This window comes from Pangasianodon hypophthalmus, chromosome 5 (genome assembly GCF_027358585.1).
Source record: "Pangasianodon hypophthalmus isolate fPanHyp1 chromosome 5, fPanHyp1.pri, whole genome shotgun sequence".
Lineage (NCBI taxonomy): Eukaryota > Metazoa > Chordata > Actinopteri > Siluriformes > Pangasiidae > Pangasianodon > Pangasianodon hypophthalmus.
In genome coordinates, this window is record NC_069714.1 from 8,003,861 (window position 1) to 8,030,093 (window position 26,233).

The 26,233-nt window shown below is 41.6% G+C and overlaps 1 protein-coding gene across 1 annotated transcript in view; it reads right to left on the reverse strand.

Moving 5' to 3' along the window:
• Positions 1 to 26,233, reverse strand: part of plekhm3 (pleckstrin homology domain containing, family M, member 3) — a 36,845-nt gene that overhangs the window by 9,801 nt on the left and 811 nt on the right. Inside the window, exons 2-7 of the mRNA XM_026947192.3 lie at positions 22,621 to 22,868; positions 21,530 to 22,375; positions 17,573 to 18,517; positions 9,139 to 9,284; positions 7,961 to 8,154; positions 2,311 to 2,374 (exon numbers count right to left, since the gene is read on the reverse strand). Coding sequence (XP_026802993.1) covers positions 2,311 to 2,374; positions 7,961 to 8,154; positions 9,139 to 9,284; positions 17,573 to 18,517; positions 21,530 to 21,980 — 1,800 coding nt within the window. The 5' untranslated portion in view covers positions 21,981 to 22,375; positions 22,621 to 22,868. The remainder of the gene's footprint in view (positions 1 to 2,310; positions 2,375 to 7,960; positions 8,155 to 9,138; positions 9,285 to 17,572; positions 18,518 to 21,529; positions 22,376 to 22,620; positions 22,869 to 26,233) is intronic.

Here is a 26,233-nt window from a genome sequence, read left to right on the forward strand (position 1 = left end):
TCTGATTCCAAACTTTTGAAACATAGTGGATAGAGAGTGATACAGAAAGAGGAGCAGCTCATCAATTCATTTTTTTTTTTTAGACAGACAATGTATGTTATAACATGCGAAGTGTTATACAATGGATTTCCTTCATAGAGAATTTAACGCAGGTGCTGTTTCCAAGTTGTGTGCCAGCTCCCGGTGTGAGCACGGTAATACACACTGGTTATGTTCAGTGATGTCCTGTTCAAGGGAATTCTATAAGATGACTGTAATACCAGAATCACTCCATTGTCGTGATGTGGATCTATTGTAATCAGCACAATGCATCATCACTGATTCACCATCATCATCATATTGGGGGGGGGGGTTGGGTTCAAGACACACCATTAATTTTCAACACAGCTAGAAGCAGTGATGTTACATTTTTTTCCAAAACAAAAGGGAATATCTACCTGCAAAATCAGGAATTTTCTCAGGAGAAGATGGAGAAAAACACTGGTAATCTATACAGAAATAAAATCACCAAGTCTTAACGGTAACAACTCCCGACGTAAGATCAGGCTTTAGACTGTGTTCAAGCTTGCTCACAACTCATGTTACTAAGATAAGGTCTGGAAGGTTTGAAAGTGAAGACTTGACACAGGTAGAGGATAGTGCACCTGGAGGGAGTAAAGATGTAGGCCCTCAAAACAGTCCACAACACAAACAGTAACAACCAGCCCAACCCCCAAGCAACCCCCCCACCTCTCCCACGCCCAGTCTGCCACCTTCACATACAAATTGTATGGATGCATACACTTCAAATATGGCAAAAAGTATGTGGACACCTGACCAACACACCCATATGTGCTTGTTGAACATCCCATTCCAGAGTCTCCCTTTGCTATTATTATAATCTCCACTCTTCTGGGAAGGCTTTCCACTAGATTTTGGAGCGTGGCTGTGGGGATTTGTGTTCATTCAGCCACAAGAGCATTAATGAGGTCAGGCACTGATGTTGGTGAGGAGGTCTGGGGTTCAGTCGGTGTTCCAGTTCATCCCAAAGGTGTTCAGTGGGGTTGAGATCAGGGCTCTGTGCAGGGCACTCGAGTTCTTCTACTCCACACTTGGCAAAGCATATCTCGCTTTGCGCACAGGGGCATTGCCATGCTGGAACAGGTTTGAGCCCCTTATGCTACAGCATACAGACATTCTAGACAATTGTGTGCGTCCAACATTGTGGCAACAGTTCGGGGAAGAACCACATATGGGTGTGATGGTCAGGTATCCACAAACTTTTGGCCATAGAGTGTATGTTAATCATATAACACAAATTCAGTGCATGTGCAAGGATGAGTTCTTCTAACAGTCATGTTTGTATTTGACAGCGAAGAGTTCTGTGGTTATAATGCATAATGGTGCACTCGGGAGAATTTGGCCTCTAGCAGTTACAAGGTGAACAATAAGAACACTGGAATTGTTTGTTTACTGCTTGACCCCATCTCCCATCCATTTCCATTTCCGTTTCCACAAAGTCCTGCCTTCAAGAATCACCAATGGCCAGAGGAGTTTATCCCTGTTGTTCTGCAGCTAGCTAGCTAGCTAGCTAACTCTCCATCTCATCATTCTACTTGGCCAGCTTAAAATGTATAAAAAGTATACCCACCTTCGATTTCTGCTAGTCAGGGTCACAGAGAGCGATCACATCCCCAAACAGCACAAGATTTAACCATAGTGCTGTAATTATGATCTAAACTAATCTTATAAAACGAAAGGGTGCAAATAGAGCACAAATATTATACTAGATGGCTAACACTAACTAGCTACCTAATACTAAATCTAGCCAAAAAAAAAGAGGCAATATTCGTTAGCCGCTTTGTAAAGTTTTAGATGTGTTTTTACACTCAGAGCACAGAGCCATTGCTGTATTTGTAGCTCAGAGCTGAGGCAGGCAGCTGCTTCTGCCTTTGGGGGCATCGACAGTTGAAAGGCCGCCATTTTATCACAAATTGAGGCAGAGTGGTAATTCAGACAAACTGATTTGACCTTTAAAAATACATTTTTGTCAAACTAATGTTTTTGCATGAATGTGTTTACAGGTCAAAAAAATTTTGGGTTGAGGTAGCTTTTAAACCCCTGAAACACTGACACGGTGGTTTACTACAGATTTGTAGCCTTGGAGGCGTGAGCGCACCTTTCTGCACTATAAGCACTATAAGGACAGGCGAGCTGACAATATAAACAGAGAGCTTATGGCAATTAACAGATACCGTGTGTGTGTGTGTGTGTGTGTGTGTGTGTGTGTGTGTTTGTGTGTGTGTGTGTGTGTGTGTAATACATTCTCACCTGCTGGAGGTCAGCCAGAGAGTACAGGTGGATGTGCTGTAACAGGTATTCCCTTGGAAAAATCCTGCAGAAACAGCAACCGAAATGAATCAGACAAATTTTCACACAGTACATCACTAACACCAAAGTGTATTATAAGCGCAGTATTATATTGTACTATTATACTGCACTTACACTGTCACATCACACTGCACCAAGATGGACACATACACCCTTCCCCATCCCAGAACAAACTCTATCCCATCATTATGCTCCTGTATCCATGACGACATGAGTCCAAATTACTGGGGAAATAGGGGTTAATTTAATTGAATTGGAAAAAGCCTGTGGAATAGCCATTTAAAAGCACTCTCTCTTATTACAGGTGAAGTGGGGCAGCTCACTCCTCTCTCTCTTTCTCTCTCTCAATGTCAGCCTCTATCTCTTTCTCCGTCTGGTTGGCTGTTATGGCCCTCTTCACCCCTCTCCTCCCTTGAGCGTACTCTGCTCTCCTCGTTCGCTCTCTCCATCACTCGCCTACGCCTGCTCACATTACAAATCAAGAGCCCACAGTGGCATCCGGAAAAAGAGGGGATGGGAGAGGGCGAGGAGGAGAGGGAGAGATGAATAAAGGCAGTCAATAGAGATGATGGGTGAATGAGAGGGAGAAATGAAATGAGACAGACATGGATGGATGGAGAGATGGGAGTGAATGACAGGGCCATGTAAAGTGAGTGAGCAGGTTCAACTGGGTGGAAGAGAGAAAGCGGATGGGCACTGTGTGAGGAAAAAACAAACAAACAAACAAAAAAAAAAAATTGCTCAATGGCAGCCAACCAACTAAAGCGTTCATATCATGATTTACAGTGAGTCACAAACGTCTCACATCCCTTATAATGCATTTTGATCCAACTTGCATGCATCCTTTTTTGTCATGTATTCGACTGTATTAATCAGGAACACAGCTATTAAGCATGAGCAGAAAAACCTGGCACCTTGTCACTGCTACGCACTGCTAACCACTCAGCTGGAAAAAGAAAAACATTTGTAATATTTGAAATGAATTTATGAACACAAAGACCAGAGTGCATTTTATGGGAAGCACAAAATAAAGGATTTTTGTAAATAGGATTTCTTTAAAAAGGTTTTCACTGTCTAATCTTGTTAAAATTCTCTCCCTATGCTTGCAAAGATAACTTCTGATATTTAATTTTTAAAATTATGGTGTAATATAGCTATGTCACTGTAGACCATTCTTTTTTTTTATCCTGTAGGCTACTAAATAAATAAGGTTAAGGAAATCCATGCTAACCAATGACTATACTCTTGGTCCCACTACGATGACAATTTATTCTTTTTTTTAATTTAAAAAAAAAAAAAAAAGACTTTTTTCAGCTGAATCCATCCAACAGTGCAGACAATCCCCTCACACCTGTATGAAGTGGCACTGGCCACTGATGGGAACTCAGGACTGTAATCTAGCAGCACACCCCCACCTTGGAGACGCGTATTCCTGCTATAGAGCTGTCTACTAGAACAGAGCATACTGGTCTTCTCTGCTTCAAGAGGCGGGGTAACTGGACTGATTAAGCATGGGTCCTCTGGGAGACGGTAAGGCCCTTTCGGTGCATCTCAAGCTTCTCTCAGTAAATAGCTCCCCGCTTCCACTCTGCGGCTGAGCTCTGTCATTAGCAAAGCTGCTGTACAGATGTTGGGGAAAAGAGAGGACTCATGGCAGAAACTGTGTGTGTGTGTGTGTGTGTGGAGGAGGGGCTGGCTGGCCGCGCGCGAAAGGGCTCCTAATGACACGGATGGGATGAGAGAGGGGACTGGCTGACAAAATGCGAGCAGCAAGGGAGTAATTTAGTGTAAATGGTGGGGAGAGGAAGTTGGAATAGCTGAGGATGCATATACAGAAACAAGAGTGAGCGCATACATGTGGTTAAAGGTATGAGAGTGTTCAGAGACAGAGAGATTTGATGGGCTTCTATACACTTTTTTTTTTTAAGCAATTAACCTTAATTTGTTACTGCTTACTCATTAGGTTAATGCTGAACTTATGGGTATAATATCTAATACAAAGTATAAATAGTTGATTAATAGATGATTTTCCCATGTTTACACATACTTCACCAGATTTTCTCTCCTCTTAATGTAAAGTTGGTAGTCCAGTAACAGCAGGTTGGTAAATACAGGACTCAACAATCCTGATTTCACAGGTTTGTGATATTATGCATTGTTCTGCTTAAGTAGTAGAGCAATAAAGCTTACTATTCAAATATTATGACAACATCTGGAAAGTTCTCAGATCAGTCTAATCAGACAATTCAGCTGGAGTTTAAGTGGTATTGTAACATATCTTTTGCTGGGTTTTTGCAACATAACACTGAACTTTGGTATCATATAACCGACCATAAATCATTAGGTAATTACACACATTTCTTACAGTGGGATGCCATCACTGCTCTCTGAGTATATTATACACCATAAAGAGAGGACGTCCACATTTAAGTTCTGGTTATTATGACTATAATGTCTGACTGACATTAGTAACAAAAGCAGCAGTAAATTAATGGCTAATGGGAATGGAGCAAAGCAGCAGTCCATTTGCCTTTATTCAGAGCTCTGGTCCGGTTCTCATTAGACTCAGCTGCTATTACTGAACTAATCTCAGCCTAAACTGAGACAGGGAGGAAAGGAGTGTTTGTTTAGATGAGGATGAATTTTCTCTTTTATGTTTTGGGGAGGTGTAATGGTCATAAGAGAGAAAGGCAGCAGTCTGAGCAATACTACTAAGATAAATGGAGAGGCTGAAAGCCGGTTTGTTACTGTGAGATAATATGCAGTGAAGGCATATCTGAAGTAAAGACACTTGATATAAAGTTCATGAAATTAACCTGGAGTCACAAAAAGACACACACTGGGGGGTGGAGGGGGGGAGGGTTCTTGGATGGGGAGTGTGAATGTGTGAGTATGGAATATTAGCACTTTACTTTGCTGAGGAATGATGGATTGTACACATACTCTTAATTCAGTAGCATAATGAGCAAGCAATGAGGATGGTATCAGTGGAAGCCTAAGATACATTAAAAAAAAAAAAAAAAGAGATACGGTGAACGATATTACATTCTTCATTCTTCTTCTAGCTAGACTAAAAAAAAGGAAATATACTACACTGACAGAATGCATGAGCTGTCCCATTATCCAACATGAGACATGAAATCCTAACTTAATCCCCAGACAAGTACTGTTTCCCTGATTAGGCTGGATCACTTTATTTAAACAAAGTATGAGGCATGCAAAAAACTCGGATCATTACAGGCTATTCTTGTTCTTTATAGTTCTCCACAATCGTACCAGTCAGTCATAGCACCAATGGGTCTCTCATTCTCTCTATCTCTATTTGGGTGTAAATATGTGCTCTCATGGCACCAGTCAATCTCTCTTTCTCTCACCCACAGAGTAAATATATTCTCTGGGCTATAGTGTTTGTTGGTGATTGGTATCCAGGTGATACAGGGCTTGTTGGCGATCAGAAGGAGTCCAAATGCAGGAGCTGCTATCACTATTAGTCAGAAAGCACTAAGCCTGAGGGATTCTGGGTAAGGTATTTGCTACATGCTCAGTGTTTGACCAGCGTAATGACTCTATACTGAAAAAGATCACACTCTTAAAAACATGCGCCCATCAGTGGTGGAAAAATCACTAGCCCAAGTGTGTATCAGTTTTTCATTCACAGTTGTGTGTAGTAAGTAGACCTCATTCATCCAACAACCATGAGAACTAAAAACTCTACTTCCTACTGATTTTGTCCAAATAAAACATTTCATTTTATATATTTGTTTAAATGTAACATGCCACCACTGGTTTATGTATTTCTCAGTATGTCAATGCTGTGTACATGTTATTTTCTGAATCCTGTAACCAGCAGCACTACACATGCAACATGAGGACGCAGTTTAGCTGTTGGTAGGAACAATTTTTACTAGGCATATTACACAAATAATGCTAGTCAATGCTACCAGAATAAGTAATATGAAGGAATATGAAAGCTAAACTGAGCAAAATACAGTACAATACAGTGCAGCACACAAACTGTATCTCTATCAGTGAAACATTTCATAGAGAAAAACTGGATAAAGAGACTATGGCTTCATAAAGCTGCTTCTCCCAGTGATTCAAGTACTCCCCTATTTTCCATAGTATGTTCCACAGTTAGCTAGCTAGGCTAGGACTACGCAAGCACATTGTAGCTTTGACTTGTGGGCTAGCTAATGAATTTAGGATTTGTCAACCCCTGTATACAGATGAGAGGATAAATGAATAACATTTGTATGCATTTACATTCATTTTATAAAATAAACTAAATGTATAAAAAGCATCAGAGTTAATATGTGAGCTGGAATTGGTGTTCTTATAGTATAGAGTATGCTACATGCCTGTGTGTGGGTGCCCGTATGCTCATGGAGGTGCATTATATCAGACTCTGTGGTGTGCGCTCTGACGGCTCTCTCCGCTCTCTCTACTACTCAGTGTAAACACTCTCCATCCTCTTCAGAGCCATGATGGGAGTCTGGGCTAGGCGATGGATGGCGGGGGTAATATTTTAGTGCCACTGCCTTCATCAATCCTACACTGTTTAGAAATGCAGAGCATTAGCCGTTGCCGGCGCACAGCCTGGCCATAAACACTGGACCTCAACGCTGCCTCTAGCCTTGGTCATCACCAGTGTGGCCTGTAAACACCCCGGCCAGATAAAGTCACCTCCTGCTGGTACAGCTGGGATAGCTCCAGAACTGAGGGATGATGCAGAGGTGGACCTCCAACAGATGCTTAGCTTGACCAAACCAAGCTCCCCCTTTGTTGAGCACCTCGTCTGTACTTCAAACAGGCGCCCACAGCCTAGGTCACCACCATGGAGTTCAAAAGACCGAATGCGAAAAGCGGACAGGCTCGTTCAATAATTCAATGATTCAAGCCGACATATTTGCTCAACAAGAAGAGAGAGAAGCTGTGACTCCGGTTTGGAAGTCCCGACTCTAAAATGGACAATTTTCTTTGAAAAGTCTTTGAAAGTGGTAAACATTCAACCATCATCGAGTCTTCTTTTCCACAACCTTGCTTTAAATGCTTCAAGCACCGTTCTTTCTATTCCTTCTTCTTTAAGTAAGAGCTGCTTGCATTCATTATTTAAATCTGAAGCAGCAGCACTGCCTTGTGTAACATTTTATCATAGAGTTGTGCAAGGTTTTGCCTTTCATAGCATGAATATGTGTATGGATAAGTGCAACCACATGTACTCTATACATGAGGATGACCTTGAAGAGGGCAAAGCGTATTTGTCATAGAGACAAGCCTTTTAGTGAGGAGCCCTTCACATAAACATAGTCCCTTTATATTTCCACTCAACCTTAGGAATCCACTTAGGCTCAATAATTCCAGCTCTCTCTTCCTCACATGTACCTTCTGTGTTTCACGCCGTGCTGATACTAATGGTCCGTACTTGTGCATGCATGCTAATTTGAATGATGTCTCATATTGTTTTGTGTCTGTAGAGACAAGCTGTGGTGATGTTGGTATCCCACTGGCACTACATTTTATCCTTTCACTAAGGAAATTCTACCTCATTCCCCTGCCCTTCTGAAATACACACTTTCTGCTGTGCACTCACCTGCGGCGTAGGTCCTCGGCTACTGTGGCACGGCAGCTGAATAAGTAAGCCCTGAGAGACTTGAGCTGCTGCCGCAACTTTAGCACAACAGCTAGAGGTTCAGAGTGTTCGTAGAGGCCTGGGTTCAACTGCTGCACATCCAGCAAGGGCTCCTCATATATAAACTCCAAGAACTCCTTAGCTTGTTTGGATACCTGATCGAAAAGAGGAAATATTTGATCTATGTTTACTAAAACGACTGCAAAATGACATAATATACAATAAGTACTGTGAAGATACTGGTTTGAGTTTACACTTTACCTGCATCAATACCTATACTGGTGTCAGGGACCAGTCTGATACCGTGTTCATTTACTCGTATTTGTAAATAATGCGGTGTGTGTGAGACGTAAGCCTAGCATACACTGTCACGCTAATGAACAGAGGACACAAAATTATAGCAATCTTGATGCACTTCACGATTAATGATAGCAATCAAAGAGGAGGAAATACAGCATCTTCCTACAATATAAAGGAACCTAATAAAAGATCTTAAACATAAAACTCAGCATGACGAATTCATTGCTTGCAGCACAGGGCAACAATTACTGCTGCAGAAAACACAGAAAAAGCATTTCGGATGCAGTGAAAACAAACACAAGTGCTTTTCACATAGTACTCTAAATGCATGAACATGCATGTGCACTTCTCATGAACACTATGTCAACCAGGGAAACATAAACAGAACTAAATAAAATGTGATGTCTCTGATTAATACTAATTAGGTTACTCAATCAGCATCTGTATCAAAGTACCAAAAACATGTACTCAGTCATACATGTACTCTGTCTGAAAAGAATGGTATAGATGTATCCCTTGTGTACACCTACTTTTTTTGTTTTAATGAATTTATTTGATTTTTTTCAACCAATTCAGTTGTCTCCAAGGCTTGTAACCATATTATACAGCTCTGACAACAGTCTGGGACAAGAAAGTCTGCACATGCTTCTTCAGAAGTTATGCAGACCTTGTCAAGTTAATCTCTCTGAACCTTCCTCTGTGCAGCACTTGGTGAAAACAAAACCACACAGGGATACTAACTGTAGTATTCTGCAAAGAATGGACTGAAATCCTCTCGGCATATAATGCGTCACTGCATTATAATTTACCCGAGTGTGTAATTTCAGAACTGCAGGCACCTTGTGTTTGCTTGTGTCCCAGTTATGCAGCAGTCGAGCAGGAATAAGGAAGAGGTTGTCCTGGTGGCAGCTCTGGCAATAGTACCATCCACTGTAGCAGCAAACCTTGGCCTTGCCTCGTGACAAACCCACTGGTCTCTGACATCCTGTAGGGGGAAAAAACAGCACTGAGGGTAACCCACAACACAGAGATATACAGATACACAAATACAAGAGATTAACTAGCTTATTAGCTATTGCAACATTGCACAGAGGCCAAAGTTGTCAAACGAGATAAAGACCACTAATGAGCATGTCTCCTCCTGATAATCATTGACCATGGTTGACCATGGTTAATATTAGACAGATTAGGAGTTTTTCTGTTAATATGTCCAAGTTTATAGTGTGTACCTTGGTCAGACAGAGGTTAGCAATTGTACTGTGTTTCCGAAAAACCAAAGATAAAACGAGCTTTGAGTCTTTCAAAATCACTTCATCACTGATAAAAAGCAAAACCCACAAATTGTATAGCCACAATAAAAGCTAACTGAATGCCAAACAGTGTCAAATACAACCACCATGAAGACTGAAGTCCTATTCAATAAAACTGATATCAGCCAAAGTATGTGATGCTTTGTCTTTCACACTTCTTTCTTGCCCATGTTTTTTTCAAACATTTGGGACCTTCAAGTAAGAGATTTATCATGAAAAACCAAAATAGGTCATTGTAAGCTTGGCAGGTGTCCCTTATCCAATCCATCTGGGAGATACGACTTTGGGACAGCGTGGAAGAAGAAAGGAAGAGAGAATGAAAAGAATGGACAGTCAGGGTATGCAGACGAACATGGAAGAGCACTATTCTCAATGAAGCATGGTGTCGTTAGCCTACTTCACAGACAGGGAAAGAGAGAGAGATGGTAGATAAGATATGGAGGAACAAAAACAAGGTGGAAAACAGTCTCCGAAAAGGGAAGGACTCCTGAATCTTCCCAAGGAGGAGCCAGTGAACAAAGAGAAAACAATTCACTGATTAGTGTGTTATTGTTATGATCGTCACATGTAGGTTGTTGTGTAAGAAAAAGGGGTATGATGCAGCAGTAAGACACACTTTACTGCAAGACGGGAACCTTGTTCGTTTAACATATCTCGAAATATTTTTGCATCATACAAGGGCACTACTGAAGTCTCAGTTCTGAGTGGTCAGGTGTTAATTTATTTTTTTTTTTTTCAACAGCAAGGCTCAGACAGTAATTCCATCTTCAAGGCAATTTACAGGTTTAGATGAACATAAAAACATATGTAAAAAATCATTGAAATGGTGGAGCTTTCTGTTAGGAGACATTCAATTAGCAGTTTTGGAAAGAGTCTTTGTAGCAGTCAGAGGTAGTTTTGAGGAAGGAGGGCTTGGCTGTTTCTCAGGAAGAGGACAAGCTTAATTTTTTGTCTTATTAACTTCAAGAGGGAAAAAAAAACATGACTGCTGAGGGAACTACTGTTTGTAGGTGTTAGAATGTAAGTGATGACAAGAATGCACTTGTTTTGTAGACGTCCCACAAATGTAAATATAAATAGATAAAAAGAACATTTTGTTCTATAATTAACAAGAAAATATAATCTCAACAAATTGTTGTGGTATAAAAAATAAAACACTCGCTGTTATTGGAAAATATTCTGGGTAGTAACGGCACCACCCTGCTGTTAATTATTAAATTATTTCCCTATAACTCCAACCCTGTCATGCTTTACCTAATTTCCTTACAAATGTTGAAATTCCACTACACTCTACAGATAATATTATGCATATATTCTGTTTTAAATCTCTACTAAAATCAGTCCTAAAGTATTAACACTGACTGGACAACAGTTCAGCAATTGTTCATGTTGTCATATTTTGGTGCAAGTTCAGCCCACACAATTTGTTTCTTCATTATACACACACACACACACACACACACAAACTTATACATAAACACACATAACACTCTATAACTACAAACCATTTCCAGTAAGTAGACTGTTATTTTAAACATACACATTCCATCAAAAATAGCCTGAGCTCAAACAGCTCACTTGAAAATGTACTTTCCTCTACTGTTCCCCGCTGAAAGATCTTCCATTCCTACCCGTCCCTAAACCAATATGTAATGGGTTGTTCTAGCTGGGCTTGAAATCAGGCATCATGTACGGACCTTTGCTGCCAATGTAAACCTGAGGTTTTCAGGGGCAGGGACCCCAGACTATAAAAAGGCCGAGCTGGTGTCCCCCTCCTTTTGCTTCACCGCTGATGGGAGCCTGATCGTAGCACTGAGCCACAGACCACGCAGCAGGGTGTCGTGTGTCATGGCTGCCCTGTAATCAGTGTACATGTGCAGCATGAACCCGCAAATACCACCCTACTCTGAAAATAGCAAATCACTGTACCACTCACTTCACATTCACTTGTTGGGAAAACTATTATTAAGAAAGCTTTTGCGTAAGGCATACGCTTTAAGAATGTTCAGTTGTGCTTTTATGCAACAGGCAAAAACAAATCCAAAACTGACAGTGTGTCACAGAGGAGAGTAAAACAGTAATGACAGGACTGCTCTTCCAAACTCAAATGGACAGCCATAAAAGCAAATCATGGGGCTTCAGGAAGCTTCACAGGCTACAAATCACATGAGTTTGGCTTCTTTAATTAAACATCCTCAATCCCAACTGTCAGTGAGTACAGTTTATTAAGCCAGTGTTTTCGCCCGTATCCCAGAACAGACACAGTGCTGCAGATTGTGTTCTCAAATGTTTTTCAGCTTCCCCAATGTCCATTATGGACATGAGTCCAAGAAGGGAGATTTGGTGCCCAGAATCTGTGTCACTTCTGGGAAGAAACTGGCCACGGAGGTACCACAACCTCAGCATCCTAGCGTAAGCGCAACGTATACAAAGTACAGTCCTTCATGAGCTTGCATATAAATCATATAAATGCATAACCAACAAAATACAACTTTGTATGTACAGCACAGCACATCTTTTTTTAAGTGGAATTATGAGCAAAATCATCAAACAGCCCTGATGCCACCTTCAAAAATGTTCCTCAGACAAACAGAGAAAAGACACATGCAAAATAGCTAGGGCAAATCTAGGAGTGTGGGAAAGTGATGTGTTTGATGTGCTTACTTCACGACTATACAGCACAACCCTGAAATGGCGGCTGTTTGGGCAGGGAAAAAAAAAAAAAAAAATCAAGGGCACTTCTAGGTGCCTCCTTCACAATGGCTTGTGAAGTTTCTGGTGGAATAGGCATGTCTGTTCTACAGGAGGTGCACAGTGCTTGGTGGAGAGAGGGTCACTCTGTTCCCCTTTTCCACCAAGTTTCCCGCTTTTGACGCTTTTAAGCAAGCTCTATGGGAGCATGCCGAAGAAGCAGTCAGGTGGGGGTGGTGCTTTGCCGCAACACAAGAGTAAAGACACCCGAGCTGCTGCTTTGATGTCCTTTATTCAAGCTGACACCCACTCCAAAAAAAGATGTGCATGATGGGGTGAGCATGAGGTTGTGCGTGTGTGGTGTGTTTGCATCTCTGCGAGTGTGTGTGTGGCTAAGAGAGATGCGCTGACCATCTTTTTGATGTAAACAGTAGTCGCTAAGCCCCCACCTGACCCTGCGCCTCACTCCAGCTCCGAGGCTCGCTTCTATTGTCCCATCAACAGCTGTAACCTTCCCATTTGATCTGCCGGCCTTGTATCCCTCTACAGGGTCCTTCTTCGGGGTTGTGTGAAAAGCTCGAACAGAAAGATAGGGTTCAAGCAAACTGGAGGAAGGGAAATGTGTGGAGGTGAGAGTGTGCTTCAAAGTTCTGTTACTATTCTTTCATAAAGATTTGAATATAGATTGAATATAGATCGTCCAACACATACACAGCTTGTTACTAGATGTGGGATTGAACTGGTCTGTTTGGCGACCCAAGACAGGCTTCGCGGCTGTAAACACCCTAATACACTGTAGACACCACCAATATTTACTATAAATAAAGAATCATGACATCACCTAATGGTCAGCCTGTTTGAGTCGGAATTCATACCAGCATAACATATTTAGAAACATCTTGGAGTATCAAGCCTAATGTGTTAGAACCGTGACCACTGTGTTATGCTAATGCATTTAAAGTGAACTTGAAAGGTGCTGTCTTTTTTTTTTTTTTTTTGAAGATCCTAATGCGCCAAATCCACACACGTGCCTTGATTACACTACACTAAAGAGACTTCCAGAATTCAAGCCATTTTGTCTGATGGATGGATGGATAGACTACATTTTAAGATGCCAAGTAAATAGTTGAGTATAGTGATAATGTGGACAAAGACATGCATCTTAAAGCTGCTGGAAAAATTCAGCCTCTCTGGTAGAAAAAGTGGGTTGAGTGTGTTGTGTGTGTTGTGTTGCGCTGTTCTCAACCATACAGATTAGTATGATGGCTAAAAGAGGCAAGGAATACATATTTATTTTTTACTCTGCACTCTAGACCACATTCTATGCACTAAATATGATGCCTATATAACAATGACACCACTGGTGTACTGACAGTAGTATATGGTTTAGGACACAGCCCAAACCTGAGGATGCAATTATCTGCCAATGTTATCATCATCTCTTCAGCATTACAAAGCGTTACGAGAATAAAAACCACTGTGCACATCAATGTGACTGTTTAAGGTTACTGAGTGTACTGGGTGAAAGAGCAAAACAAGAGCTTGTAGTGAGCTAGTGGGCCAACACTGGACATCCAACTAAAACACAAAGCATTGGTGAATGGGAAAACCTTCTCTGTGTTATGATTGGTCAATGTGCTGCTTGCGCAGGCTTGTGGAGTCATGTTGATATCTAACTCCAAGACAAGAGAGAAGGTTTCTTCTTGATACCTGTGGCTGCAATGTAAATTTGGGGATGAGTCTTTGGCTGTACTTCTTTCAGGCGGGATAACAGAATGTACTTGGTGTATGAGGCATGCATTTTAAAAACTCCCACCAATTCGAGCTTGGCTGATGTCTGTGAATTACTGTGATTTACTAATACAGGATTTGTGTAGTTTTAAATATGTTTTAATCTTCACAGAAATAAATATGACAGGGAGTAGAATAAAAAGCACCACCTTGCCTCATTATTTTCTATCAACAGGACCTGCTAGCACTTTGGCAGAGAAGGTTTTGTTTTGTTGCATTTTTGCCATTGTATTTTCAAACCCTTAAGTCCCACTGAAGCAAATAAAGAACCCCCAGTCTGTGGCAACAGAGACAGTGAGAGCAACCTTTTGTGGGTGCTAACAAATTGGGGGCAGGGAGGGTTAGCCAGGGAAAGAGAGGCCAAAGGGGGAAAATGGTGCTCAATCAAAGCCAAAGACAGCACATAGAATGCAACAGTAATAAGACGAAACTCAAGACCCTCCTCCTATTAGAGAAACACCATCACTACCTTTTATTCCCTCCCCCAACCCCTCACTGGGTCCATTGTCCTGCATGCCCAAGCTGAAACAGCAGCTTCCCCATGCTCTCCCACTGCAGCCTCCTTCCTCTCAACCCTCCAAAGGCAACTCCCCAGCTAATCCTTCTGACATGTCCTGGGAGGCTGGGGATATTTGTTTAGGGAAAAGTGATTAAAGTGTAAAACAACTGCAGGTCCCCTGACTGCCCTTCCAGAGTGACTGAAAAAAAAAGTCAAAGGAAACTGGTTCCCATTTGAAAGAAAGAAAGCAGGCGAGATGGAGACAGTCAAAGAAAGACAATGGGTGGAGGTGGAAAAAGAAAAATGAAAATTGTATGCAGTGGTGGAAAATGGGCAGTGAAGGTTTGGTGAGAGGGAGAAGTAAGAAAATAGATTTTGTAAGCAAAGCTGGCACCTTCATCTGCAAAACCTTTTTCAAAGTGAAAGAATGATAATAGTTATCACACATTCCAAAACAGAAAAGAGAAAACACAAGATCTAAAAATGACCCTGCTTGCATGTTGGCTAAACTAAATTGCCCCAAGTTGTGAATGAGCATGTGAATGTGTGTGCATCATGCCAAGCGATGGACTGGCATGCAACCCTGGGTTTGTTCCCACCTTTGTGCCCAGTGTTCCCGGGATAAGCTCTGGACTCACCATGACCCTGAGTAGGATAAAGAAGTTACTGAAAATGAATGAATGATGATGAAACAACGAAAGGTACAAGGCAAAGGAGAAGCAAAGGACCTTTGAGGAGAAAACATTCATAAGAGGGAATATCAGTGAAAGAATAGAATTTTATCCAGTTCCTCTGATCCGGAATAAACACCTCTAACTGTAAAAATCAGTTTGCTTGGTCTGAATGAAACAACTCAATTGTTAACTGATTTTATCCAGTTACTTTTAAGTGTCTGCTTCCCATGTGTAATAATAATAATAATAATAATAAAAATAATAATAAAAATAAAAGCTGCAAGCAGCATTTTCGGGGGCCAAGTACCCAGACTCGGTGAGCCACACATTCACAGACACACTACAATTGTTGCCTAAGCAATTACAGGAAAGCAGAGCCATAAATTTAGGCAAAGGGATTCAAGAGTGATGTGTAGTTTCACTCATGATATGTATGTTTTGACCACAGACAGTGGTGGAATTCTCTGACTGTAGGAGTAAAGGTCTAGTTGCACAAATGGTATTGATGTTTGTTCTCATCAGTCTGGGCCCCCACTTTGTGCAAGTTTATACAGGTCTCAATATAATGTGAGCCAAATTTGGTGAAGATTGGACAAATTTTGGAGGAGGAGTATCAAAAATGGTAGTTAGATGTAAGCATTTTTTAGCATGTTATTGTAACTTTTGACCAGTAGGTGGCACTATTACGAAATGTGTTGCATAACCTCAGGTCATGGTCCTGAAGATGCCTACCAAGGTTTGTGTCAGTGTGCAAATTCATTGCTGAGATACAGCCTCACTTGTTGTTTGGCAGCGTCGCCATCACATTCGTTGGCCCATTACAGGCAAACCGTTTGGAATAATCAAAATTCTTCTGGTAACTTTTGAGAGGCTTACTCTGAAGATGACGTATTCCAAATTTGGTGATGATTGGACAACAGTTGTAGGAGGAGTAGCCAAAAAAAAAAAAAAAAAAAAAAAAAAAAAAAACAGTTTTTGACAATATCCAAGATGGTGGAAAAATAAGGCGGAAATTGACGTCATAGGGTGTGTTGAACTCGTCTCGACCCATGAAACCAAGGGATGCCTGGCTTTAAAAATTTTGAACTCACAGTTCATAAGTTATGACCATAAACGTACTTCCAAATTAGGCCAAAATTTGACCCAATGATGGTGCTAGAGAGCTGGCAGCACTTGGTCATATTTGGTCAGAATGTTACTTAGACCCTCCCCAACCAGTGTGCCAAATTACACAACTTTGTACCAGGCCGTTCTAAGGGCTGCCATAGACACCCTAGCCAGAAGAAGTTAGAAGAAGTGGAAAAAAATAATAAGAAGAAGAAGAAGAAAAGGTAGAATAACACCTTGAATAACCTTCAGTGCTTGGCCCCATAATAATAATGCTTTCAGATCCACTGGTTGTACCAATCAAGGAGGAAGGAAACTCATTCACAGTTTTTTCTCAAGGTGGAATTTTAGCTCAAGATACAGTTCAAGATACTAACTTACACAAACCATACATTGAAAATGACTGATACTGAAAAAGTCTCACTACTCAACATTTCAATCTCAATATCTATAAATTACTACTTTGAAACAAAAATACCAAGTTCAAAAAAACCTGCCTGTAAACCATGTTGTCTACCTAAACTTCTGAAGCTGCCACAACAAAGCAAACCACCACCACCACAGACATACTGCATATGACTATGAATAATACCATGTTGTCATGAAGCAAAACATAAACAAAAACAAAGAGCACATGGAGTCAGGGGATAGTGCCCATTTCCAAATTACAGACCAGTGCTGAGGATTCACCACTGGCTTTTTGTGAGACGGATGCTTGTTTGTTTGAGTAACAGAAAATGATTTTGTGTGGTCTTGGTTAACCAAAGTTGAGGAGCAGGATGCTTGGTGATCTCATTGGGTGAAACAATGGAAAATCTCTGGAGCACATTACCACTTAGAAGTAGAAGTAAAATCACAACAAGTCGCTATAACACTTAATGGGGCAAATGAATAGCTGACACCAAACTGCATTTTTTTAGTTAGGAAAATTACAAATGCCCAGGTCATGGTCATAGAAATGTCACACAGACACCAATCTATGGTTTCTATGTGACATTTCTATGGTGTAAACTCACCATAGAACTATGGTGGTCAACATGAGGACTCAAAGAGACAATAATATGCAAACATAACTTATACTATTCATTTAGAACTGGTTGACAAGCAAGACAAATATATTCATTCAGGGGTATTTGGGATTTTAAAAAAATATATAAGAGCAGAGAGAATTTTTTTAACGGTGTGAAAATATGGTACTTACCTGCACATCTGAAGCTTTGAGCAGTCAGGCCTTTTTCTACAGCCAAACAAGTGAGAATGCTCAGAAAGCTTGTTGTAACAGATTGGCGCTTGGCTCTCTGGGCCTCCCTTTGGCGACGTTCCCGTGCTGGTCTGCTCCTCATTAGCACTCCAGATGGCGCTATACGGCTGCTCTCCCCTTGAGGTCTCTGGGCAGCCACAGCTGTGCGCAGGGCCTCCACCCAGTCCTGGGCCTGGGGTTCACTCTCAGCACGCAGACGCAACACTTCATCCGAGAAGATGGCCTGGAAGTGGGCGCAGACTCCTCCGTCAGCCTCATCCCGCTGCACAGCCAAGCAGGAGGCAAGAGAGTACCGCAGCACGGGCTCGCACACCGGCCCTCGGCCCTCGGTTTGGAAGGCCTGCAGTTGGGTGCGGCTGAGCACAAAGGTGAAGGCGCTCCAGTTGTTGAGGTCACTGAGTTGGTACAAGAGGCCTACTTTCAGCACATCAGCACAGTGCTGGGTGAATAGAGGCAGGGCCTTGGGACGAACTAGTGGACGGGAGGTTGGCAAAGGGACCACATTGGGATCCAGTTCATTTGTAGAAGCAGCAGACAACTGTTCGCCCTGACGATGAGTTGGACGGGCAACCAGGACACGCTCCCAAAGGAGTCGGCGCCACTCCAGAGCCTCCCACTGGCAGGGAGCACGGAGCTGCAACCGAGTGCTGTTGAAGAAAAGTGCCTGTAGCACGCGCCCATCCTGAGGCTGAGGCGCACCCACGCTCTGGCAGTGAGACAGTGACAGGGCTGTACACAGCTGCCTGTTCCCGCTGCTGTCCAGGCTGTAGACCCGCAGCTCGCATGGTGTGAGCTCCACATGGCAGGTATTCCACCGGCCCCAAGGACCCTCCCTGTGCTCCAAAATCCCCTGTTTTACCAGACTAGTGGTGCTCTCCTTATTACCTGGGAAACCAAAAAAAAAAAAAAAAAGAGTGCAATAGAACAATAAAAAAACAACCTCCTAATGCACGAAAATAATGTTCATTGGTGCTTTCTTATTCACTACCTTGTGCACCATTTTCTTGGAAGCATACTGAAACCTCTTGGAAAAAACAACTATTGGAATTAACTAAGTAACGCACTGCATTATTGTCTCCTATTTCCTTCCCAACAACCACATCTTCCTGGCTGGTCATTTCCATCAATAACACTGGCGTCACATTAACTGTATGATGCTTAAAAGGTTCCAGAGCAGTTGATGGCAAATAACAGTCATTTGTACAGCTAAACATGGGGCATAATTGTGGAACAAAGACTGTCTTTCTGACAACTTCTCTGGCCCACAGTCAGCTGGTTCAATCAGTCCGTCACTGAAATGCCTCTGTTAAGAGTGTAGGATGCTCACTTTGGCCAATAATGGATGATATTTGGCTACACACTATCAGTCCGTCAAGTCTTTTCGCAAGCATTCCTTGTGACCTCATCAGGAAGAAATATCATTGTTTGCAAGGCTACTGTGCAAACAAAATGGCCAGAGAGCCACCCCTAATCTGTGGCACTCCTTTTCAGCCCTTCCTCTCTCAGCCTATTTTTTTTTCTTCGCTCATGCTTTATCTCTATTCACAGCAACCTTCTTCCACAGACTTCCTTGGTTAGGGCACTACCAGGTTTCCTCTCAAGTCTATGAATCTCGGGTAGGCGGGGGCTTTGGAACCAGTGCTATATGTTTCAGTGTGCTGGAACTTGACAGAGGTCAAATGGAAGGTTTAAAAGCAATTTCCCAAATGTTGTTCTTAGGTCTTATCTGTGGTTTAACATTCCATAACCTCAATGCACATAATGAACAATCCCCTCCCTCTGTAGGATACTGTGGGCTAGGCTCGATTGGGTCAGTTATGGGGCATCACCAGGTGCCAGGAAGCATGTGGTATGCTTTAGCCTTTTGGAGACTCTTTCTGTATGCTGGAGTGCTTCCTTCATTTTAAGAGCTTCAAAAGAGCATTGAAGATCATATTCAGGGTAAGGGTCATTATTAATTTAATGCTAGTGAAAAAGTGGCTCATGCTGACATGACTCAATTAGGAAGTCATTGCTGTGTCACAGAGTGAAGCAGAGTAAGTAACTATATATAAAACCCAGCACCAGGAACAAAGATTAGTCATATTTACTAAGACTAGGTAAGAATGTTATAACTTCAAACCAGTGCACCCTCTAAGTGATCTTATGAATATACCTGGCTGATACTGGAAGCAATCATTTTTAGTAATTTATTTTAAGGATGTGGAAATTGGTTGATTGAAGACAATGTTGTGCTGATGTAAATAACTTACGTCATTGTAGGACCAATTAACATGCAAATGTGCAGACATGCTTCATTGTGTTCCTGTCACATAGACTTTGTCCTGCCTAAGGGCTGCTAGATCAAAATTAATGGCCTGTTTTTTTCAATTACTAACGCCACACTGCACCAAACAAGCTCAGGGCACAACCTACAATCAAAGCTGACTTTCTGTTAAAACCAGCAACACAGCCGCAGCCGTGTCTAAAACACTAAAATGTCAATCTCAAAGGCTGTAATCAGACTAAGACAGCAGTGCTCACATGATGCAATGAAAAACAGTAGTTTAAAATATGGATTATAATCTTTGCATTTGGGAAACAGGAATACCAGCGTGTAGGCAGTAGGTTTTACAACCACAGCAACTCTCAAGTTACACCAAACCAATCATGATGGGGTTTGGCATGTTTAAACCTTGCAAAAGAGTGCTCTAGTAGTGACCACCTGTAGGACAGACTGAACTGGCTTTGAGACAGATTTACCATTAACATTTACCCAGGCTTCCTTACCGTCCTGAATAATTAGAAAACAAGCTACAGTTAACTAAACCTGATATAAAACTGAAAGCAAACAGCATGGAGATGGGAGTTGTCCCATTATTGTAGTCAACACATCCATCAGGATTAGAATCTGAAGAACACTATGCAAATGTCCTCCAGGCATCAGCTCTGAGTTACTAATAAATAAGTGGTCATTCTAGCATGTTATTCACTCCTATATACCTCTTTTCTAATTGGCACACTCTAACAACAATTGTGTAATTCACATTAGTCTAGACTATGTCAAATTTAGGATAAGAAGTGACAAGCACTACCGGGCAGGTGTAACGAAGCACTCTGAGTCACACAACTGAGGGTTTAGTTTGAGAGCTGCAATTAATCAATTTTATCTAAATGACTGAGCACAGGATTAAGCCAATGCGATACCTCGAAGAAAAGGTGACACTGATTATATCAATGTTGAGCTGCCCCATACTGTGCAATTACCTTAATGAAGACTTGCTAGAACAGTTAGCAGGACTGAAAAAGGGAGTGCATGCATTCCCTATGGTCCAGGCTGGCGTTTCTGCTATTCCTCATGCTGACTAATGCCTTTTCACTCGTATGCTAATCCTCTTAATATCAGGGGTAATTGGGACCCACTCTTTCACAGCACTGTGCCCATTTTGTCACAGAATTGCATTATCCTACTATTACCATCCTTGTTGAGGATCTCTTTCAAATTCAGATTCACGCTTTGCCCAAACAAATGAACACAGCAACAAACAAACAAACATGTGCTGACCAAATCCAGGCACTTGTTGCCGTAATGCTGCTAATGAAATCTAATCAACTCAGCCCCAACGTCTACTCAATCTAATTTCTTTCTCTTTGATAAAAAAAGAGACGTAGCTGAATGATTGATACGAGCAGCAGGTGAGAGACTGTAAACAGAACTATAGACATGACAAAATGCAGGTGTGTAGTGGGAGACAATAAATATAGGGGAGGATGATAATAAGGGATAATAAAGATAAATAAAGGAATGAGTCCCACTGAAGTGCATGAATGGTCATTGTGTATTACCCGAACAGGTACAAATCATTACAGTGATGTGTCATGAAACTAATATATGGATGATATTATAACAATCCTCACCTTCCATTTGATCATTTAATGCCATGTTCTTAAGCGTGTTCTTGTCAATGGCTGGAACACCGTTATCGGTGTATGTCCGGTAGTTGACATCTGACCGTGATCTGTTGTGCCCTCGTTTGAAGCCCCCACTGGATGAACTGGTGGAGTTGGTCTCTTTGGCATGGGCTGCCAAATCATTGGTAGAGCGGGCTCGGTTCCTCTTCCCGTTCTTTAGGCCCAACACACTGAAGGAAGTTTGCTCAGCCCAGGCTAGGTTGTGAGACGATATCTCTGGCTGCTCCCCAGTCAGCAACCCCCACACCCCACTGGAGTTCAACTTGTCCAGAGTCGACACCTCTTTTAGTTTAGGAGGGCAAACTTGTCCAGCTTCGTGACCACTGTCCAAGCAGTGCAGGTAGTCCTCTGTCGCCTCAAGGGCTGGACTGATGTCCTCAACCTCTGATCCCTCCATCACCTCCACAGTCTATGCACCAGAGAAAAGGTGGAGAGACAGAGAAGGGGGATGGTTTCCTTTTACTTGTGAACTTCGGAAGGAGCGGATCCACAGGCCTCAAGGCCACAAAGATGAACCATCTGCCATCTAGGCCCAAGAAGAAGCCTGGCAAAACCGGCTTTCCTCGAATGCTGGAATCTGTTCCAGACACTGTTAACAAGGCATGACTTGATGTGCCAACAGTTGCTGTCTCTGTTGTTTTAAGGAAAGTGGTGGCTAAGAATGGTTCAATCCCATCATAGTGCTGTTTAGCCTAGGTGCTGCATGCATTCAAGTCAGGTGGCAGCAATATCTCAATGAAAGGGACTGAAATGTGGTGCAAGGAGCAATGGTCCACCCAAGGCTTCAACATCCTGCATCAAAGTAAATTGGACAAAAGCACATTAGCACATCTCCAGCTGGTCATTAGAGACTTCTCCTGTTCTAACAACAAGGTCTAGCCTAAGAAGTTAACATTATTATAATATGACTGCAGCTACTGCAACAAACATGTTTCAACATTTCCTGACTCAGCAACTACAAAGTCAGCATCCTGGTCTGGTTTAGTCATTTCACTTGCCTCAGTTTCCTACCTGAAACTAGAGAATAAGCACTTTACCTGGGTTTGGATGTGGTCAGATCATCTCGTTGTACTGGGGTGAGGTTCTCCACTGTCTGTTACTATTTCTTTTCATGTGATGCTGTCTTCTGCCCAGACTCTTGCAGGTTTCCCTCTCACTCACACTGACATCGATTTCCTCTGCCTGTGCTTTCTGGCTCATGGTCTTTCACTTTCTTAAGGCCATGCATTATTTAGAGGGTATTACATCACCTCTGGCCAATGCCGGAACAGCACATTCAGCATCCCTGGGGGTGTGTGTGAGAAAGAGGGATGGATTAATGGATAAGGGATGAGCTCAGGAGTCTGGTGCAGCACAGGAGTTTCTGCAGTTATACTGAGCTCAGATCTAACAGAGAGCAGTAACATAATCCTCTGTCCAAGAAACCATTTGAAACACACTAAACCTTAACAATGAATCTTTGGGTTCAACGAGGTGACACACAAAGCAAGGGCAGTCATATCAGCTACAAAATAAGCCTTAGCCAAATTACATCTTGGCCGCAGTCAATAGGTTGTGACAGCGCATTAACAGCATTTGACTCTTAGACAACTCTGAGACACATTTGCTGCCACGAAACTGGCAGAATTTATCATCGAGTGTGATGTATTGGTGCTGGCATTGAAGCCTTCTGTAGAGATGCAGAGGCACTTTCTGTTTTTAGCTTTCTCACAGCATGTATTCCCACTCATCACAGTTACACTGGCAGAGCAGGGCTCTATGCTATGCTTTGTCTGTATATGTACAGCCTGGTGTATTGAACACCTTCTTCAAAAACAGAGAAAACACTAAATGGCCAAAAGTTTGTGGACACGTGATCATCACACCTACATGTGTTTGCTGAACATATCATTCCAGATTTACGCACTTTTGCTTTTATAATAACCTCCACTCTTCTGGGAAGGCTTTCCACTAGATTTTGGAGCGTGGCTGTGAAGATTTATGTTCATTCAGCCACAAAAGCATTAGAGAGGTCAGGTACTGATGTCGGCTGAGGAGGCCTGTGGTGCAGTTGGCATTCCAGTTTATTCCAAAGGTGTTCAGTGAAGTTGAGGAATTTTTCCACCCCAACCTTAACACACCATGTCTTCATGGAGCTCGCTTTGTGCACAGGGGCATTGTTATGCTGGAACAGGTTTGGGCCTCTTAGTTGCAGTGAAGGGAAATTGTAATGTTACACCACACAAAGACATTCAATAGACAATTGTGTGCTTCCAACTTTGTGGGAACTGTCTGGGGAAGAACCACATTTGGGTGTGACGGTCAGGTGTCCACACACCTTTGGCCATATAACATATATATTATAGATTAAATCCAAGCCCAAGTGTTTAAATTTGACATTTGGACAAACATAACAACGGTCTTGTCTTCGTCCTTTCTGTCAGTTGTAATTTCACTAATCTACATATTTAAGCTGAGTCTGATGGCCTGCACATAAATTCCTAAACTCAAAGCATTTGGTTAATCGCACTGCAGGGACAGGCATGAGGGCATACTGTAAAATGAAGGTCAATTCGTTTTCATCAGTGAGATTTCCCATCGCACAGTGTTTTGATCAAGTGGAGGTGGGATATCGAGGTGCTTTCCACCATACAGCAAGGGGAACTTGCTTAGGGTTGATTACACTATCACCTGATCAATAAAATTTGCATTGACAGTTACAATTTTGCATCAGTTAATTCCCTTGCATCAAATGAAAAGCAAAACACTACATTTCTATCAGTCTAGGTAAAGAAAAATAACATAAGATTCCAGCATCCAAAAAAAAGACATGGCAAGTAAAAGCTCTTAGGTGGGTTTGATACCAAATTTCTTATTTATACATCAACAAACATCAAAACCACCTGGTACATAGTAGACGTAAGCGCTGACTAATATGAAACCTCAATCATGGTTCTTGTAAGCAGAAAACAAACAGAGAAATCACTAAATTCTAATCAAATCTAAACCCAAAACACCTAAAATCCAAACATATTCAACACAGCTGAGGGATATGCAGCCATGTACATGAAGCATTATCAACCGCCACAGCGCTACACTGTCCTCAATCAGGTAACTATCATCAGTAAACATTAATATAAATATGCCTGGTATTTGGTAATTTTGACAGTTGGTGTTTTTTTGGAGTGGGGTTATTACTGTATCCTGTACACTGCAGTTCATTTGCAACAATTTAATTCCAGTTTAGTTATCCTACATCAGTATTTTTTTTTCAAAAACACGCAGACAATATGTTCTCAAGCCTATTTATTACAAAAACTCTTAATAAAAAAAATAATAATAAAAAAAAAAAAAAACAGTCAAAAATATTTAAAGTATAGAGTGAAGGTCTAATTTTGTTAATTCCATTCAACTTCTGTAAACAATATGCATTGGAATTTCTAAGCATATTAACTTTTGCAAATAAAATTAAGCGTATTTAATTAGGTTACACAGATTTAGAACAAATTTGTGTGCAATAGAATAAGAGAAACACTATGTCCACTGATCTCCAATCAGCCCTGTGTCCATTTTTAATAAACAGCCATTTTCTCAGAAAAGATTAGAGATCTCTTGAGTACTGGACTTAGTTACTCTTTATGTTTAAAATATATGAGAACATACAAACCGGGGACCCTGGAGCTGTGAGGTGGGAACACAACCCGCTACACCACCACGCAGCCCACAATAAATATCACTTGTTCAAAAAGTGTAATTTTATTTTACTGTCACATTAACTCTAAGCTTTCATTCTATAACAGTGGCCTAAAAATAAATATCAAAACGTCACGACGGTGAAACAGCTGTGTACGTGTCACTTTAGCGTATCAGATTGTCACTTTAACTACAGCAGAGAAGTAGTCAAGAAAGATGTTTTTCTCCTCCATATACTAGTGGGTCCTCTGCATCATATGCCTAATATGTAGTCATAATCTTCACAAAGCATAAAGGAATGTTATAAATCATGATGTGATTATCAGCTTAATGCAGATCATTTATCGGGACTCATCTACACTAGCTACAAAAAACACATACTACTTGAACAAAAGTGTAGGCCTTGCCCGTATGTAGGCCTCACACACACAACTGTACAGAATGTCTTCGTATGCTGTAGCATTACAGTTTCCCTAAGAGGCCCAAACCTGTTCCAGCATGACAATGCCCCTGTGCACAAAGCGAGCTCCATGAAGACATGGTTTGTGAAGGTTGGAGTGGAAGAACTCGAGTGTCCTGCACAGAGTCCTGACCTCAACCCCACTGAACACCTTTGGGATTAAATGAAACATCGACTGAACCCCAGACCTCCTCACCAACATCACTGTCTGTTCTCACTAATGCTCTTGTAGCTGAATGATCACAAATCCCCACAGCCACGCTCCAAAATCTAGTGGAAAGCCTTTCCAGAAGAGTGGAGGTTATTATAACAGCAAAGGAATGGGATGTTCAAAAATCACTTATGGGTGTGAAGATCACGTGTCAACAAACTTGTGGCCATACAGTGTATATGCACACTGTAGATATCCTTTCTTTGTAGTCTCTCTGTCTTTCAGCTTGAAAGGATAACAGTGTGATTAATATTTATTATATGAGAAATTTTAGGAAAGGTTATTCTTAATAATGTCTCTCTAACAA